The sequence below is a fragment of the Lycium barbarum genome, chromosome 2 (assembly GCF_019175385.1).
Source record: "Lycium barbarum isolate Lr01 chromosome 2, ASM1917538v2, whole genome shotgun sequence".
Classification (NCBI taxonomy): domain Eukaryota; kingdom Viridiplantae; phylum Streptophyta; class Magnoliopsida; order Solanales; family Solanaceae; genus Lycium; species Lycium barbarum.
In genome coordinates, this window is record NC_083338.1 from 114,404,607 (window position 1) to 114,421,959 (window position 17,353).

General features: G+C 37.7%; 1 protein-coding gene across 2 annotated transcripts; it reads left to right on the plus strand.

Moving 5' to 3' along the window:
• Positions 1–6,841: 6,841 nt before the first annotated feature.
• LOC132626821 (cullin-1) lies at positions 6,842–16,959 on the plus strand. 2 transcript variants are annotated; one of them, XM_060341824.1, is made up of 21 exons: positions 6,909–6,995; positions 8,471–8,523; positions 9,679–9,870; positions 9,961–10,060; positions 10,831–11,016; positions 11,282–11,329; positions 11,410–11,613; positions 11,729–11,806; positions 11,983–12,072; positions 12,144–12,224; positions 12,302–12,364; positions 14,419–14,454; positions 14,568–14,654; positions 14,746–14,895; positions 14,996–15,051; positions 15,138–15,258; positions 15,332–15,493; positions 15,671–15,814; positions 15,924–16,142; positions 16,237–16,404; positions 16,494–16,959. In XM_060341824.1, exons 3-21 carry the CDS (start codon positions 9,737–9,739, stop codon positions 16,593–16,595), a joined length of 2,229 nt encoding a protein of 742 aa, XP_060197807.1. In that variant the 5' UTR covers positions 6,909–6,995; positions 8,471–8,523; positions 9,679–9,736; the 3' UTR covers positions 16,596–16,959. The 2 variants fall into 2 exon arrangements, with proteins under 2 accessions (XP_060197806.1, XP_060197807.1); XM_060341823.1 differs by lacking the exon at positions 8,471–8,523 and having other exon boundaries at positions 6,842–6,995.
• Positions 16,960–17,353: the final 394 nt, after the last annotated feature.

The following is a 17,353-nucleotide window of genomic DNA, read 5'->3' on the forward strand; positions in this document are numbered from 1 at the left end:
TCATTGACTTATCTGCTTATCTTATTGATTCTGCGGGAATAGTTGAAGCCATACCCAATCGAAAAAGGATAGTGTGTTGCGTGAACTAATCTCAGTCGACCTATGATGCTTAATAGTACGTGTGGTGTACTGATAGTACTCTTGCTACATCCTTCTGGGTGTAGGTATGTTGCAGGTTTTTAAGTTAAAGTTTCTCCTTGTGGATTATCGGACATCTTCCTACAGCCTTTCTCATCTCATTCCAGGCAGAGGTTGTGTCGTTTATTTTATTTATCCTTGTGTAATAGGAGCTCTTGTACCTGTCTAGACTAGATCCCGGGGATTTTTTAAATTTTCTTGTATCAATAACAGAGTCGTCATGAGTTTTACTTTCAACTTGTAATTGTTAAGTATTTTATTATTAACAAAACTATTGAACATTGGGTTAGTTGGTAAGGGTTCGCCTACTAGGTAGAAACACGGTAGGTGCCCGCACTGCTCGTAAGCTAGGATGGACAGTTTGTGAGGGTAAAGGCACCGAATTCCTAGAAGGGTTGAAAATCAAACGAATAGCATCCTCCCCATACCATCCATGTGCAAATAGGCAGGCGAAATCAACCAACAAGATTCTGATTCAGAATATCAAGAAGAAGCTAGAGGATGCCAAGGGGAGATGGACGGAAGAATTACCAGGGATGATGTAGGCATACAGAACTACTCATAAAACTAGCACGGGTGAAACCCTATTTTCCCTAGTGTACGGGGCCTAGGCCCTGATACCTGTGGAGATCAAAGAACCAAGCATCCGGTACACCCAAGCCAAGGAAGAATCTAATAAAGAGCGATGGGCGTAGGGTTGGAGCTGCTCGAAGAACGGAGAGAAATGGCTTTTGTGTGTATGATAGCACAGAAGCAGAAGGTTGAAAGATATTTCAACAAAAAAACAAACTTGAGGCGTTTCAAAATTGGCGATTACGTCCTCCGTAAGTCACCCTCGCAACACGGGACGTCAATGCAGGAAAACTCGAGCCTAATTGGGAAGGCCCATACCAAATCATAGGGATTGCGGGCAAATGATCTTACCGAATCAGGGACGAGTGCGGAAAGTGTTACAGGTTGTGCGCTCACCTAACAGTATATGAGGAACCTGGTTGTGTACCAGTTCCCTTATGCAATGAAGTAAGTAAAGAAGACACGATTTTACCATGGAAAACTCTTTGCTCAAGAGATTAAAAACCACGACCTACCCCAGTAGGATTTCAGCTCCACTAATCGAGCAACTTTAGGTTACAACTCTATCGTAAGGTAGGAATCAACTCCCATAATTTCCCACCCTTACAATAACATTTATGGAACCTAGGAACTAACCCTCGTAGTCCCTCCTTACTTGCAATGCTCCGATTGCAAGCACTTCCACTTGACTAACTCTAGCCAAGGACCACTAATACACCTAGAATAACTCTAGCTTAGTGTACCACTCAAAATCTTGTGAAAACACACATCCAACAAGCACACTTTAAGAATTTAAAACACCTAAAACCAGCTTTTAAATAAAAAGAGTAGGTTTACAGTTTAAGCTAGGGGTGGGCGTTCGGTTTTTCAGTTCGGTTTTATCAAACTTCTGTTTGGCTATTTCGGGTTCGGTTTTTTTAAGGTGGACACCGAACACCGAACCCAACTAGTTCGGTTCGGTTCTTTCGGTTTCAATTTTTTAAAGTTCGGTTCGGTTTGGTTTCAGTTTTTTCAATTCAGTTTTTTTGATATAATATTAGAAGCGATTCCATTGACACTAATTCATATTCTCAAAAGCAATAAAACATAAAACTGATAAACTGAAATCAAAATCAAACAAACAGGATACACAAGAACAAAAAACTATAATCATGATATAGGATTACTAGGTGTTATATACATACCGTAAGAATAATTAAGAAAACACATAAAGGACATACAGTAATCCTAAAGAGACATCCTAGTTACCTTTCTTTGTTAAGGATATTTGATTTTCTCAATTGAAGTGGAAAATTAGGGATACAAATGCAAAAGAGGACTTATTACAATTGGGTTTTTTTTGCTTTAAACTTAATGGGCCTGGACAATTTTAATTTTTTTTGGGTAATGTATTAAATTTCGGTGCGCGATCGGTTTTTCGGTTCGGTTTATCAAACTTCGGTTCGGCTATTTCGGTTTCGGTTTTTTTACGGTGGACACCAAACACCGAACCAAACTAGTTCAGTTCGGTTCGGTTTGTTGAAGTTTCGGTTCGGTTCAATTTTTCGGTTTTCGATATTTATGCCCAGCCCTAGTTTAAGCACAAGCAAACAAAAACTTACAACAACATAAAGAATTTAGACTAAATCTGAGTTTGGATCGGGTTCTTCAGTTTTGCAAGTGACTTGTTCTTGAGAGAACTTGAGAACTTGTGACGGCAAAGATTTGTTCGATTTTGATTAGGTTTTCAAGTCTGCTCAATATGTTTCCATAATGTTGTATATATAGTAGGAGTATGTGGGATGGATAACGATCACTTGTTCACTTTGATCTAAAGCATAGGCCAGCTCACTACTGTACTTGTGTGCAGCAAGTGACACGGCTTTACAGCTGTCTCTACCGACAGTGCAAGGTGCACAGAGAGCAGATTACAGACCAGGTCTCTTATCTGATTCTGCAACAGTTTGACAATCATCAAAACACGAATGCGCTTAGAACTATCAAAAAGTAATTAAAGAATAGCTGGAACGTCAGCCATCTTGAGAGATACTACCTTTGATGATGATGACAGGCATGATTGCATAAATCCATTGTTTATTCTACCCTAACTTGCTTCCTCTCCACGACAGGAATAACCCGGGAAGGAGCTACCTCCCCTCCCCTCCCCTCCCTCCTGACTGCCGGATGGAGGACGAAAGACATGTGTTGAACTCTTTTCCTTGACCTAGGTTTTATCCCGAAGAGGTTTTACTCGCAAGGTTTTTAAAGATGCAATAGTACAAAAAACGTGTTGCATCTGATCAAGAATCATAAAATCTGGAGAGAACTCTACTAGATGTTAGCAAACCCAATACTCGAGTTCTCGGTACCTCACAAGCATGTACCAAGGGGAGAGAAGGAAGATTGAGTGAGCTGGACCGACGCATGAAGACCGGGACTGCCTGGGGAAAGAGAATTCTAGTCCTTGCCTAGCTCTCCCCGCCCTCATGTATCTTACTAAGATTTTTTGTACTTCAAGAAAGCAATTTGTTCGTGTAAGCTCCAGGGAAAGTGAAATAAGAATTTTCACTTATTTTTCAGAACACTTACCAATGAGGTATCTCTTAAAAGAATAAAATCATTCGGGACAAAACCGAACCCGGAAGCCATATGGCCCCGCATCGGTTCAAACACATGACACGACCTTTAAAGCCTCCGAGAGTGCAGCTTCCATGAACCTTTGTGCCATTAAATAAGGTTGAGACGTCTTCCTCATCAACACCGAAATCCAGGGGCCCCTCTCTTTATTTGTGAAATAGACGAATGATTCCTGATAGCAAAAAGTGTCTTCGGAAGTGACATGCCCGAATTGAGTTAAAAAAGATGACCTCAAACACAAAATGCATGCACCGGTCACCCATATTTAAGCTTAAACACCGACACTCGAATATGAATATAGTTCCGGTAGACGGGCATATCATGCCCCGACGGTTAAGTGTTAAAACTAAAAGCCAACAAGATTATTTGTAATTGCTATTGTTGCCAAAAAAGCACATGTCAAAGTGCAAAAGAAATCAAGTGAACGCGATCACGCGCATATTAATACATGTGAAAATACTCCAAGAAACAATTTTTCCTTCCAAGCTCGCAGGCTCAGACAAACATTTTGAGGGCACACAAGCCCGATGTTCAGCAAAGAAAACTCAAAAAGAAATATAATCACGAGCGCGCAGGCTCAGACAAAAAGCGAATTAAGGGTTTGTATAGATGGTAGACATACCGGCGGAATGGTAGGAGATATTGGCATTCACAAGGACCAGGCGAATCTCTATTTCGGGCCTCCAATTACAATCTAGAAGTATCTAATCGAGGCAAGAATTGGTGACCAGGGAGGGAATCTTCATGATAGATCCAGTCGACGGCTAACGGGAAAATCCCCCGAGCAATTGATAAGTGAGGGATGATTTCAGCAACGATGGAACCCACGTCAATCTCCTGGGCATCGATAGAAGGGGAGATGTAGTTTTCATGGTTGGAAGAGTCATTCTAAGCCCCCATGGGCGACCCTGCCACCTGAGCGGCGACCAAGTGTTGTGATTAAGAAGATGAAGTAAACATGTTTGAGAAGTAGTTTTTCAAAAAGGTATTACAAGGCAAAGGTATTGTTCTTAAAAATCCGCAAAGGCAGCTTAAATAGAGAAAAAATCAATCATTCCCCTCGATTGACGAAACGGCGTGCCTTCGCTTAACGTCAGATACCCGCTTCTGAAGTGATGCGCCGAATGGGTGAAGAGACGCATTTAATGTAACCCTGACAAAATGTCCAATCATGTGGGGAGTTTCAACGTTCCGCTACTTTCCCGCATAAAATTTGACAGGCTGGGCTCTTTCCCTTCCAGATCTCATATTTATGAAGGGACCCGACAAGGCAAGACTATTTGTATTGGGCTAAATCCATGCCCAGGTTAGTTTCCACAACCGGGAGCTTGGAGAGGCCGGAAGGACTCCCGCAGCTGACATCCACTGCCACCAACTCGGGTCACATCAATGAATCTCGATCAGAGTGTTGTGGCAGGGAAGCACGTGGGGACGCAATAGGGTCACATCAGTCGAATGTTAGAGTTGAAAAGTCTTGTTTTGATTTCTCTATAGATAGCTTATCATGTAAGCTAAGGCATCTTCACTTTATCTCTTGTAACCTATCTCCTATTTTCTCTTTGAAGCAATACATATCCGGGCTCATCATTTACCATTGAACTTATATTTATCTTGCTTGTTTTAGTTATTTCTTAAGCTCAGTTCGTTCAGTCTAACTCTTGCAGTCACAAACATTGGCCCCGAAAAGAGAGTTTTCGAAATTGGATACGACCTATTTGTCTTTAAACCCATTAAATACAAATCTCTAACTGATTATCTGTTTCTACAGGAAAACAAATCATAGTATTCAAAGCTTGCTACTGTGAGTGTGAGTTATTCAGGTATTCAACACGAGTCGGTTTGACATACTCTAGATATTAACTTGATACTGCTCACATTTCAATTGAAGTGTCTTATTTTCCTTTTTAGTCATTTTTGAAAAGAATGCCTCTTATATTTGGTAACTTTCTAATTCCAACATTTGACATGACTTGTTTAAGACCATAAGATACAAAAGTATTTTATTATGACCCAAAAATTAAAGTATCTCTTATTTTCTTAAACTTCGTACCTAATCAAATTAAGACACGTGAATTGAAACAGAGGGAGTATATGATAAGGCAGAATTTGTATTGTTTAGTTCTTTTGTTATTATGGGGAGTTTTTGTGTAATTGATCATTGATCAGATTCTATGCAAATTTTATTACTCTTATTAGATAACCTGCGTCGCTCACTCTAAAACACAGGTTGTTGAATATGATTTACTTACTGTAAATGCAAGCAATCTAGAAGAGAAGAAGCAAATCAATCTTGCGGCTTCTTAGAAATGAACACCTATGAGGAGGTTGTGCAAATTTATGTCCCTTATGTCCAAATGCTGATTGTGACTGGGAAATGCCTTTATGTGATTTGAGTGTGACTACGATTTGATGAAAGTTATAAATGTAGATTTTACCTACAAAAAACAAGTCGATGTTCTTATTTGAGAGTCAGTCCTCCAGGTAAGCTAAATGATTTGGAGAGCGAAGACATTTGAAAATTGATACAACGAAGCTTCTTAGTATTGACTGCATATGCGCACTTTAAGAAAGTACAGAAGATTTTTTAATCTTGTTGTCTCAAGTAAAGTGTCTATAACATATCAAATAGGTCAAATACATAAGCAACCCCTCAAAATTATCACAATTTTTCATTTAGACGTCTCAACTGACGTTATGACCTATTAGACACTCCCACTAGCATCAAAGTGTACCTATTATTGGTAAAAATAAGTCAAATTTATTATATTAGTTAATGAAGAGTAGTTTGTCTTTTCAGTAAAAAGGAAAGAAATCTATATTTGTCAAAGTCTCAGTGTTGGTAATGACAATCACATATATGAATAACTTGGATGAAAAATGATTTCATTGAGGAATTTTATTTTATTGGGTAAATAAGATAAGATACCAAGGAAACTAAATTATCTTAAATTCTCAAAACATGTTTAGTATATTTTCTTCAAAAATTTTATTTCAAATAATAAAACACAACATCGAAAATAACTCGAAAAGAGAAAATATTATCATTTTTAAGTGAAGCAACTGTCACAACTACTTAAAAAAAGAAAAAGAAAGATACTATATTATCCAAACAAAACATAATTTCATAGACCTCATAAAACATTGTCAAAAAAAATTGTAAAAAGATAACAAATTACGCATCAATTTGTAATTAGTTGGAATCACCTATATAAATAATACTCTGCACTCAGTGCCTACTCTCATTTTTAAATAAATGGTGTTTTATGCTTTTTATTTTATTTTAAAATAAGTAGTGCTTTAAGATTTGAATAAGAAATTGATCTTATTCTTTCAAAATTATCCTTATTTATATAATCAAGAAAAAATACTCTTATCAATTTTCTTAAGGAGTGTTTTTATTGAAAACGGAGGTAGTAAAAAAAAAAAAAAAAAAAAACAGTAACATTTTGGATTCAAGCCCAAACTAGAAAGAGTAGACGTAAATTAGCAATTACCGCGGCAAAAAAGGAAATAGTTAAGAAGTATGAGTCAGGTTTTTAGAGTAAACAGGGAAAACGCATAAAAGGGGAAAGAGAGGTTCACATCTCACCCCTATTCCATTTCTCAATGCTTCCTCACAACTCCATCTCCTGCCCTCATCGGCTCTAAACTCTCCCATCACTTTTCCGGTAATATTTTCCCCCTTAATTTATCACCTCCGATTCCGTGTATATATATCTATGATGTTGTGGTTTAGGCTTTGTTGCTTCTTCATTTGATTCTGTTATTGATTTTTGTTTCGACTAGTTATTGAAATTGTGTTGTTTATTATTTTGCGATCTTCTGACTAGTTTTATGTTGTTGTGAGGTTCCTATTGTTGTTCTTTTGTGGTTAGGTATAGTGGAGGTTTAGTGTTTGTTATTAGCAGGGTTTGAGTTCGATATTCGGTTCATTATTTGTTGCGATTTGCGGTATTCATGTAAACTAGCAATTCAATACGAAACACTGATTCCAGAAGTTTGGTTTGTTTCTTTAACTGCCTGAAACTTTAGTGTTTGCACACTTTTTCAGTGTCTTAGATGTGTGCTTAGTGTCCTCTTGTGGTTAGGTATTTTGTGGAGGTTTAGTGTTCATTGCTCGTAGGGTTTAAGTTTGATTTCCGGTTCATTTTTTAGTTGGATTGGCGGAATATATGTAAACTAGCAATTCAATATGAGACACTGATTCCGGAAGTTTGGTTTATTTCTTTAAGGAATAATACATAAACAGACACTTAAACTTGGCCTCAGCTGACAACTAAGCACTCTAACTTTGAGAATGCACATCTAGACGCCTTTAACTTGTTTCCACTATGTCGGTTGAAAACTCCAACTTACAAAATGATCATCTAGACACCTCCAAAATTTATATGACATATCAGCATCGGGTGCCCAAGAGAGATAGTGGGGACAAGTTGAGTTGTCTATATGTGCACTCATAAAGTTGGAGTGCTTACTTGCTAGCTGAGACCAAGTTGTATTATGCATTTCTTTAACTGCCTGAAACCTTAGTGTTTGCACAGTTTTCAGCGTATTAGATGTGTGCTTAGTGTCCTTTCGTGGTTAGATACTGTGGAGGCTTCGTGTTCATTGCTCGTAGGGTTTGAGTTGGGTTTCCTGTTCATTCTTTGTTGCAATTGATGACATTCATGTAAACTAGCAATTCAATACGAAACACTGATTCCAGAAGTTTGGTTTATTTCTTTGACTGCCTGAAACTTTAGTGTTTGGTCACTATTCAGTTTTCAGTGTCTTAGATGTGCTTAATTTTTGTCTTCTCAGATTTATTTATTTGTTAATGTATGTTTATGGGGGCTTATTCACTTTTGTTGTTTTCATTTTCATAATTGCTTTGAATTGTTTGCCCGTATCTAACCTTTTCTTGAGCCGAGGGTCTTCCGGAAATAGCCTCCCTACCTAAGGTAGGGGTAAGGTCTGCGTACACTCTACCCTCCCCAGACCGCACATTGTGGGATTCATTGGGTATGTTGTTGTATACAGTTTTCCTTTTTTTGGCGGAATGCTGAAAATTGCTTAAAAGGAATAGCTCATATCTTTTTGTAAAAAGTATGCAATTATGGTGACTCTAGCTTATTAAGGTCCTAGGAATAACGTGGTTGGACAGGTAGTTGGATCTGGAACTCTCTATCAAGTCAGGGTCTCTTGGAACTAAGTCAGGTTCGTTAGGGATCAATTAATTACTTCGAATGTGCTTACAGATATATCATATGATACGACCTGACTTGTCTCATGCTACCAAAATGCTGTTACCTTGTGGGTACTAGACCAATAACTGCAGTTTCCAGGAAAATCCCTGATTCCGGGCAAAGAGTGGTAAGAGCTTGCAAGCAAATTGCAACATGTAAACAATAGAACTTAGAGTGGAACAAAGAAAGAAATAGAGAGGAAACTATGACTTGTGGGTTATTTAGTTATGAAAAATCAGCTTAGATGATTTTTTTGGCAAGTAAATATGGATTGCCAATGAGGCAATTACTTAGGGTTTCCTTTTGGCTCAATGTAGGTAGTCTCTGCTGCACATTATCATACTCATGTGGGGCTCTTTCTTATGCTTCTTTTTGTTTTGACATGTTGATATTCCCCGTTTCTTTAGTACTTTTACTTTAGGCTTATCTCAGCACTCTTTTAGTTTGGACTTGCATAGTCACATATGTCATCAAAAAAAAAAAAAAAAATTGCATAGTCACATACATGGTTCATTTGTTCTCGATAATACATTATGCTGAAAGTCCTATGCACCCACGACTAGATATCTAATTCAGAGTGGTAAAGAATCTTTAGAAGACCAAGATCATGCTTAAGCTATAAAAACTCACTACATTTGCCAATGTAGGCATTTATGACTGGTAATTCGGAACATTTCCAGTTAGTGAACTTTGGTTCGTTCCTTTTATGCAATTCTACTGGTGATAAATGTGCTTTATTGGCTTCCACTTCTTCTCTCCTCTTCACGTTGCTTGAATTTTAAGCGTCCAATATGTAATCCTGTTTTTTGTTCTTGATTCTTAGTCAGATTCTACCACCCTTTCTATAGTGAGACTCAGAAATGCCTCACGGTTCTCGTGTGATTCTAGCATGCATCACACCTTAACAGCCCGTCACTTAGAAGTGTTGAAACCCAAGTATTCTGCTCCATAGATTTGGGATTCAATAAGAGCATTCTTCCTGTCATATATTCGTTTCTTCTCAATAGTAAAGTCAAATAGTGTCATTTGATTTTCTGACTCGCTTAAAAATTGCTTAATTTTCTTACTAGCTGTTGTTAAGTTTAGTTGGTGATGTGATTTAGATTGGAAACATGGTACTCCACAGGTGTTTGGAATTTGAGTAGGGTTGCATTCTGTTGAACTGTGAAGATATTGAAATCACAATGAACCAGCGTGCCACAATCGATTTAGATGCGGGATGGGACTTCATGCAAAAGGGCATTACAAAGCTGAAGAACATTTTAGAAGGGCAGCCTGAGCCTCAGTTCAGCTCAGAGGACTATATGCTGCTATATACGTATCCTTTTGGACCCCCACACTGTTTGGGTTTTAACTTGTAGATAACTTGGATTTGGTTCACATTTTGTTTCCTTAAGTTTGTTAACAGGACAATTTACAACATGTGTACTCAGAAGCCTCCACATGATTATTCTCAACAGTTGTATGACAAATATCGTGAATCTTTTGAAGAATATATCACAGCAACGGTAAGGATAGCTGCAGTTTTCATTCACATTTCACTTCAGTAGCAACTAAATGGAGTAACAGAAATAAACAGGAAAAATAAGAGTTGGAGTATTATTTTTAACTCTTCTTTGATGTTTGCTATCTATGTACCATTCCGGGATGTTTGCTCTCTATGTATCATTCTAGGATGTTTGAAATTTATGGAATGATTTTTTTAAGAAAGAAACAAAAAATCATTCGTTTGGTGAACCCTTTTGTTGCCTCTTTTACTTTTGGATTTTAGGCATGTAAATAGAGAACTTTCTATGGGTAATTTTTTTTGGTGCCCTCTATGATTTTTGGGTAATTTTCTTGGTGCCCTTTATGATTTTATTTAGTAAAGATCCATGTGCAAGCACATCAACAGGTTTTTTTAGGATCTGAATGTAACTCAGACACCGCATTTTCAAGAAGGGTATTATTTTTAAAATTTTATTCCCGCTATTGTAAAAACTGATTTTCAAAGGAGGACCGACATTGTATAAGATTTAAATTTAGTAAAGCTACTCTTGCTTCTTCTTTATCCCATGGAACAATAAGAAAAGGATACGGGGCAAGTGGAGAAAGTTAGAAACCACAGCTAATTCCTTGAATTTTTTTGTATGTAAATTTAGTCGTGCAATTTAGCTTAGGAGTGCAAAATGATGGAAACTCAAATTTGGCTTGACGTTTGCTTACCTAATTTTTTGTTGTTCCAAATAATTATATCTTGACATAACGTTACAATTCAATTTCACTATTTCTGAATTAGGTATTGCCTTCTTTGAGAGAAAAACATGATGAGTTCATGTTGCGAGAGCTAGTAAAAAGGTGGTCAAACCATAAGGTCATGGTCAGATGGTTATCACGATTCTTCCATTATCTTGACCGCTATTTCATTGCCCGGAGATCTCTGCCTGGTCTTAATGAAGTTGGACTAACTTGCTTCCGTGATCTGGTAATTTATGGTTCTTCCTGTCTTTTTTCTCTTTTACTCAGAATTTTGCTTATCTGGTCATATATTAATACATCTTCACCTGATCACTTGGTTAAATTATAAACAAGTGAGTTCAGCTCATGGCTTCTGTGTTGGTTTTGTTCATTCCATTTTCTGGCCTCTTTTAGAATTTGGTTTTCAGTTTGGCAATATACTCAACTGCTGCAAGGTCCTTTTATGAGAAAATGTTATCATTTATCTTACTGGCAACTGCTTTCTGTTTCAGGTCTACCAAGAGTTGAATGGCAAAGTCAGGGATGCTGTTATATCTCTGGTATCGCTTTGGTCTTGCTTTGAGTTCTCACTACAATTACTTTTTTCCATTTAACTGAGTAATAACATTCCTCTAACCAGATTGATCAAGAGCGTGAGGGAGAGCAAATTGACAGAGCTCTACTGAAGAATGTGCTAGATATATTTGTTGAAATTGGAATGGGGTCAATGGATTATTATGAGAACGATTTTGAAGCTGCAATGCTGAAGGACACTGCGGCTTATTATTCTCGCAAAGCTTCTAACTGGATCCTTGAAGATTCATGTCCAGATTATATGCTGAAAGTTAGTATACCGCGTATGCAACCCCTATATTCTATCACTCTTGCTCCTTCTTTCTGTCCTTTTTCTGGTTAACGTCCATATGTTAACCTTCATAATCATGTCATTGTTCCTTTAGGCCGAGGAGTGCTTGAAACGGGAGAAGGATAGGGTCTCTCATTATCTCCATTCAAGTAGTGAGACAAAGTTGCTTGAGGTTCATTCTAGCTCTTAATCTTTTTGCTTTACTAAAACTCTAGCGTTCAAGATGGAGGATGTTGCCAACTTCATCGTATATTCACAAATTCAGTTTTTGTTGTTCACATTTTTTTTCTGGATCTAGCCTATCAACATTAAATTACTTGCAACTCTACTACTCTCATCTTTCTACAGAAAGTGCAACATGAGTTGTTGTCCGTGTATGCCACTCAACTTCTTGAGAAGGAGCACTCTGGATGCCATGCGTTACTAAGAGATGATAAGGTACTTAGCAGCATCTTAATGTCCATGGTATTGAATTTTTTCCGTCATTGACACAATCATGTTTTAATTAGGTCGAAGATTTATCAAGGATGTATAGGCTCTTTTCTAAGATTCCTCGAGGCCTAGACCCTGTGGCTAATATATTTAAGCAGGTTTGTGATCTCATGACCTCACATTCTTCAATTGTATGCTTATAAGTTACTTCATATATCTTTTTTTCTGAATGCAGCATGTTACTGCTGAAGGTACAGCTTTGGTGAAACAGGCTGAAGATGCTGCTAGCAACAAAAAGGTTTGTACAATCTATCCTTTTCTCAAATTCTTTGGTCTTGAGAAGTTTGGTTCTTCCTTATTTGGCGTTTATACAGTTTGACTGACTTGGAACAAGTCAAACCAAAAGTTTCTGCTATTTTAATATGCCAAGTTACTTGTATAGTTGTAGTCTAGCGTCTGATAAGCTTAGTTTCGTATTTTAACACATCTATCTATTATGAACTGGGAGAAAGGGAGTGAGGGAGATTGTCCCCAGAAGATGCTCAATTTACATACTAGAGAAAAAGAAAATCCATTCATTAGAAAGCTCATGCTGCTACACAATACATCAAGTCCAAAGAGATTGTAAACTCAGTGAAAAAAGTAAGTGAGAAGAAGTTTAGTGACCTTTCTCAAAAATAGCAATTCATTGAAAAGGGGAGATGACTGCTATATAATAGTATATCACATCCTGAATTGTCAGATTGTGAGACTAGCTATTTATTGCTGATTAGAGCATCTTGCTATTCCGCTTATTTTAATTTTCCAGATTGTGCTTTTGATGAGTTTTGTTCAGAGTGTTTTTTTTTTCCTTTTCCCGGAAACCGGTAATGTTGTATTCCTCAGCATTTAGGATATGCTGGCCACCATCAAAAGAACAAAAAGCAGTAACAAGAAAGAAATACTTACAGAGAGCCTAAGAAATCTAGAAGGTCTATTTCCTCTACATCTTTTTCTTTACACCAAAAGTAAAAAGATACGATACAATTCCATTTAACTAAGTGGATGGAATTGGACCCATCTTCAAAGCTTCTGCTATTCCTTTCCTTCCACGCTGTCCACCAAATGCAAAGTGGAATTATTCTCCACCATTTCTTCTGGCTCTTGCTTCCTCCTCTGCTAATCCAACAGCTCAACAAATCTGCAGTATGCTCAGGCATGGTCCATATTGTATTTGTAAGACTAAAGAATAGTTTCCATAGCTGTGATGTGAAACTGCAATGCAAAAAAAAGATGATTGTTGGCCTCTTCAGCTTCCCCGCATACTTGACATCTTGAAACAATGATCTGCCCCTTTTTCTTCAAAACTTCTTGTGTCAAACAGGCCCTTCTGATGACCAACCATGTGAAGCATTTTACTTAGTTGGTGCTATGTTTTTCCACACATTTCTCCACAATATTTGATGCTTTCTGTTTGATTGCGTATTAGTTAACCTGTAGGCCTTGTTGACAGAGAATACCCCATCCTTGCTATGCATCCACCTCAAAGTATCTGGTTCTGAGGCGATGCCTTTGAACTCCTCCAGGCTATGTAACAAATTGGCCGCCCTATCCACTTCCCAATCATTCAGCAAGCTTCTAAACGAAAGATTCCATCCCTGATCTGACCAACACTCACTGATAGTGCCCTCTGGATTATTGCATATCCTATACAAATCAGGAAATGAGTCCTTTAAAGGCCTCTGATTGTTCCAGCTATCTCCCCAAAACTGTCTTTGTCCCATCTCTCACTTTTATGTTCAAATTGCTTTCCATACTTGGCTACAGATTTCTAATTGTTCTCTAGACCCCTGTCCCATATGGGTTTGAAGTAACAGTACTGCGCCATGGATTTAATTCCCCATACTTGCTTTTGATCACCCCCATACTTGTTCAGAGATTTCTTGTTAACATCATATCTTCTCTTTTGTATCAAAAGCTTGAAGTCACAAAGTTTGATTTCATCTCAGTGATGTTTTGTTTCATTTCTTTATTTGTCCTTCAGTACATGCCATTGATAATTTAGTGGTTGGAATGTTTCTTCAAAGAGATGTAAAACTTTCTTTGAAAGAGAAACCCCCCATCAAATTCTGTACTTATCCTGAAATGAGTAGTTGCTTAGGGAACCAACAAATGATTTTTGTCACATTTCCTTCTTTTATGTATTTTAACTTTTCCCCGTCTGCTGGTTGGAACAATGTCAAAATCATGGTCAGTTAATCGTCTTTATAGGGACGATTCTCTTAATGACGAGATGTATTTCTTTGTGAATGCATTTAGTAGAAATAGTTCAATGTCTTGCATTCTTTCTGATCACCTAGTGTTCTTCAACAGGCAGAGAAGAGAGATGTGGTTGGTTTGCAGGAACAGGTAATCCATAGTAAATCTGTATCTGATCCTTGACATGTTACCTTCTCAAAAAAAAAATCTGTATCTGATCCTTGAATATGTCTTTGGTGGTTAACTTACTTCTGAATTTTCAGGTTTTTGTTCGGAAAGTGATTGAGCTTCATGACAAATATTTGGCATATGTGAATAACTGTTTTCAAAACCACACACTTTTTCACAAGGTATGTATTGAAGCACGGGATAGTTGTCTAATTTAATGGTTCTACTGCATTAGGTAAATTGCTAATATATGTCCCCTTTGTCAATTTCTAGGCACTTAAAGAAGCTTTTGAACTTTTCTGCAACAAGGGCGTTGCTGGTAGCTCAAGTGCTGAACTTCTTGCCACATTCTGCGACAACATTCTCAAAAAAGGAGGGAGTGAGAAATTGAGTGATGAAGCCATTGAAGAGACGCTGGAGAAGGTGAGCTCTTGCTCTATAGACCCCCTTTTTCCTCTAGAACATCTGCTTTTTCTTGGTACTACTGGAGCAGCAGAAAGCTAATAATAGATTTCACTTGCAGGTTGTGAAGCTTCTAGCATATATTAGTGATAAGGACTTGTTTGCAGAATTCTATAGGTAGTTCCCGCTACTGTGTATCTCAGCCACTACTTGGATAGTAGCTTGTTTGTTGCAAATTTATTATTTCCTTTATTTTTTTCCAGGAAAAAGCTAGCTCGGCGGTTGTTATTTGATAAGAGTGCCAATGATGAACATGAGAGAAGTATCCTAACAAAGTTGAAGCAGCAGTGTGGGGGCCAGTTCACATCAAAGATGGAGGGAATGGTAAGCTATCCAGATCAATTATGTTGTGTTTGAGGCTATGTTGTCTTGTGACATTCTTCTTCTCTTCCTATAGGTCACAGATTTGACATTGGCAAGGGAAAATCAAGCCAGCTTTGAGGAGTACTTGAGCAACAATCCAGCAGCAAATCCAGGAATTGACTTGACGGTGACTGTCTTGACTACTGGCTTCTGGCCTAGCTACAAGTCTTTTGATCTCAACCTTCCAGCAGAAATGGTATTTCAGATCATCCATTAATTGGCATTATGTGGTTGATTTATCTTGGTTTTGGCCCTTGTTCCTCTTGCTGAAGTCCTTCTCTTTGGGCAAAGAATGATGCATGTTCTTTTGCTTGAGTCATTTTTCTTGTCAAACATCCTGTCATTGACACATTTTCTGGCTGTGCATTGTCAGGTTAGGTGTGTTGAAGTATTCAAGGAGTTTTATCAAACAAAAACGAAGCACAGGAAACTTACATGGATATACTCTTTGGGAACTTGCAACATAAATGGAAAATTTGAGCCAAAGACTATTGAGCTCGTTGTCACCACTTATCAGGTTATTTAGATTGGCTTACTTTTCTCCATCAGATAGGCTTACTTAATGTGAAACATTTTTATTATGTTATCAATGACAAAATGAGACTGAAACTTCTTCCTTTTCATAGGCTTCTGCTCTGTTGCTCTTTAATGCATCAGATAGATTGAGTTATCAGGAAATCATGACGCAATTAAACCTATCAGATGATGATGTTGTTCGGCTTCTTCATTCTCTTTCATGTGCAAAGTACAAGATTCTCAACAAGGAGCCAAGCACCAAAACAATTTCTCAGACTGATGTCTTTGAATTCAACACAAAGTTCACTGACAAAATGAGGAGGATCAAGGTATAAGTAGTGACGAGTTAGGTTAACCTTTCTATTACGAGTCATTGCACTATGTTATTGAATCCGTGAGGATATTGCTGTAATGGGAATGCAGATACCTCTCCCTCCCGTGGATGAGAAGAAAAAGGTAATTGAAGATGTTGACAAGGATAGGCGGTATGCTATAGATGCTTCAATTGTGCGTATTATGAAGAGTCGTAAAGTATTGGGCTACCAGCAACTAGTCATGGAGTGCGTTGAGCAGTTGGGACGCATGTTCAAGGTATCCTCAGGATGACTTCTCCTACTCAATTTTAATGTTCGTTATTTAAGTTTGGCTGAGCTGATTACTTTGTTTTAAATACCTTGTAGCCTGATGTCAAAGCTATCAAGAAGAGAATTGAAGATTTGATAACTAGAGATTACCTAGAGAGGGACAAAGACAACCCAAACTTGTTCAAGTACTTGGCATGATTGCAGATCATAGTAAACGAGTGATGTTTGTATGGACTTCTGCAATCAACATGGAAGGAGAAACATGCTGTCCAAGATAAAGACGGAGTTCTGTAAATCCCTACCTTCCTTGACCTTTGATTGCCTTGCATCAGGAGCTTGAAACTTTTTGTACAAATATGGTTAAGATCCCAGGAAGAAGTAGAATTGCCTCAGATACTTGAGATGAGATTGCCTTAACTTCTTCTTCCAATCTTATATGGCCCTTTCGCTTGCTATATTCTGTGTTTTGTCGGTTTTTTGTTCGAGTTTGAGTAAATGTAATATTCCAGCTAACAACTTACCCTCTCTGGATTCAGCACAATGGTAATTTCTTTTTAGTTCATGCTCTGCAATTCTACTTTCTCGGTTCTCTGTAGAATGTGACTTGGGACCTTGGTGGTCCTTATGGGGCTTTCTTTCAACCTTGTGCAAGTTTATTAGATCTGATAATCTGTTGGATCCTCATGAGTTAGTTCTCTCTCTTGAATGAATGCACACTTTGCCTTATTTTAGGTCCATTCTCCCAAACATTACAAACGTTAAAACTTTAGCTTCGGAATGGTATTCGGGCCATAATCTAAATTGTATAGCATTGTTGATAGAAGATACCAGCTCGATATAATAACACTAATAAAGTTACTAAAATATGCTATAAAATTACAAAACCAGCTACTATTAGAAATTACGAGAAATATCATTGGCTTGTATATTTGCAGAATAACTACTGGAAAAGAGTC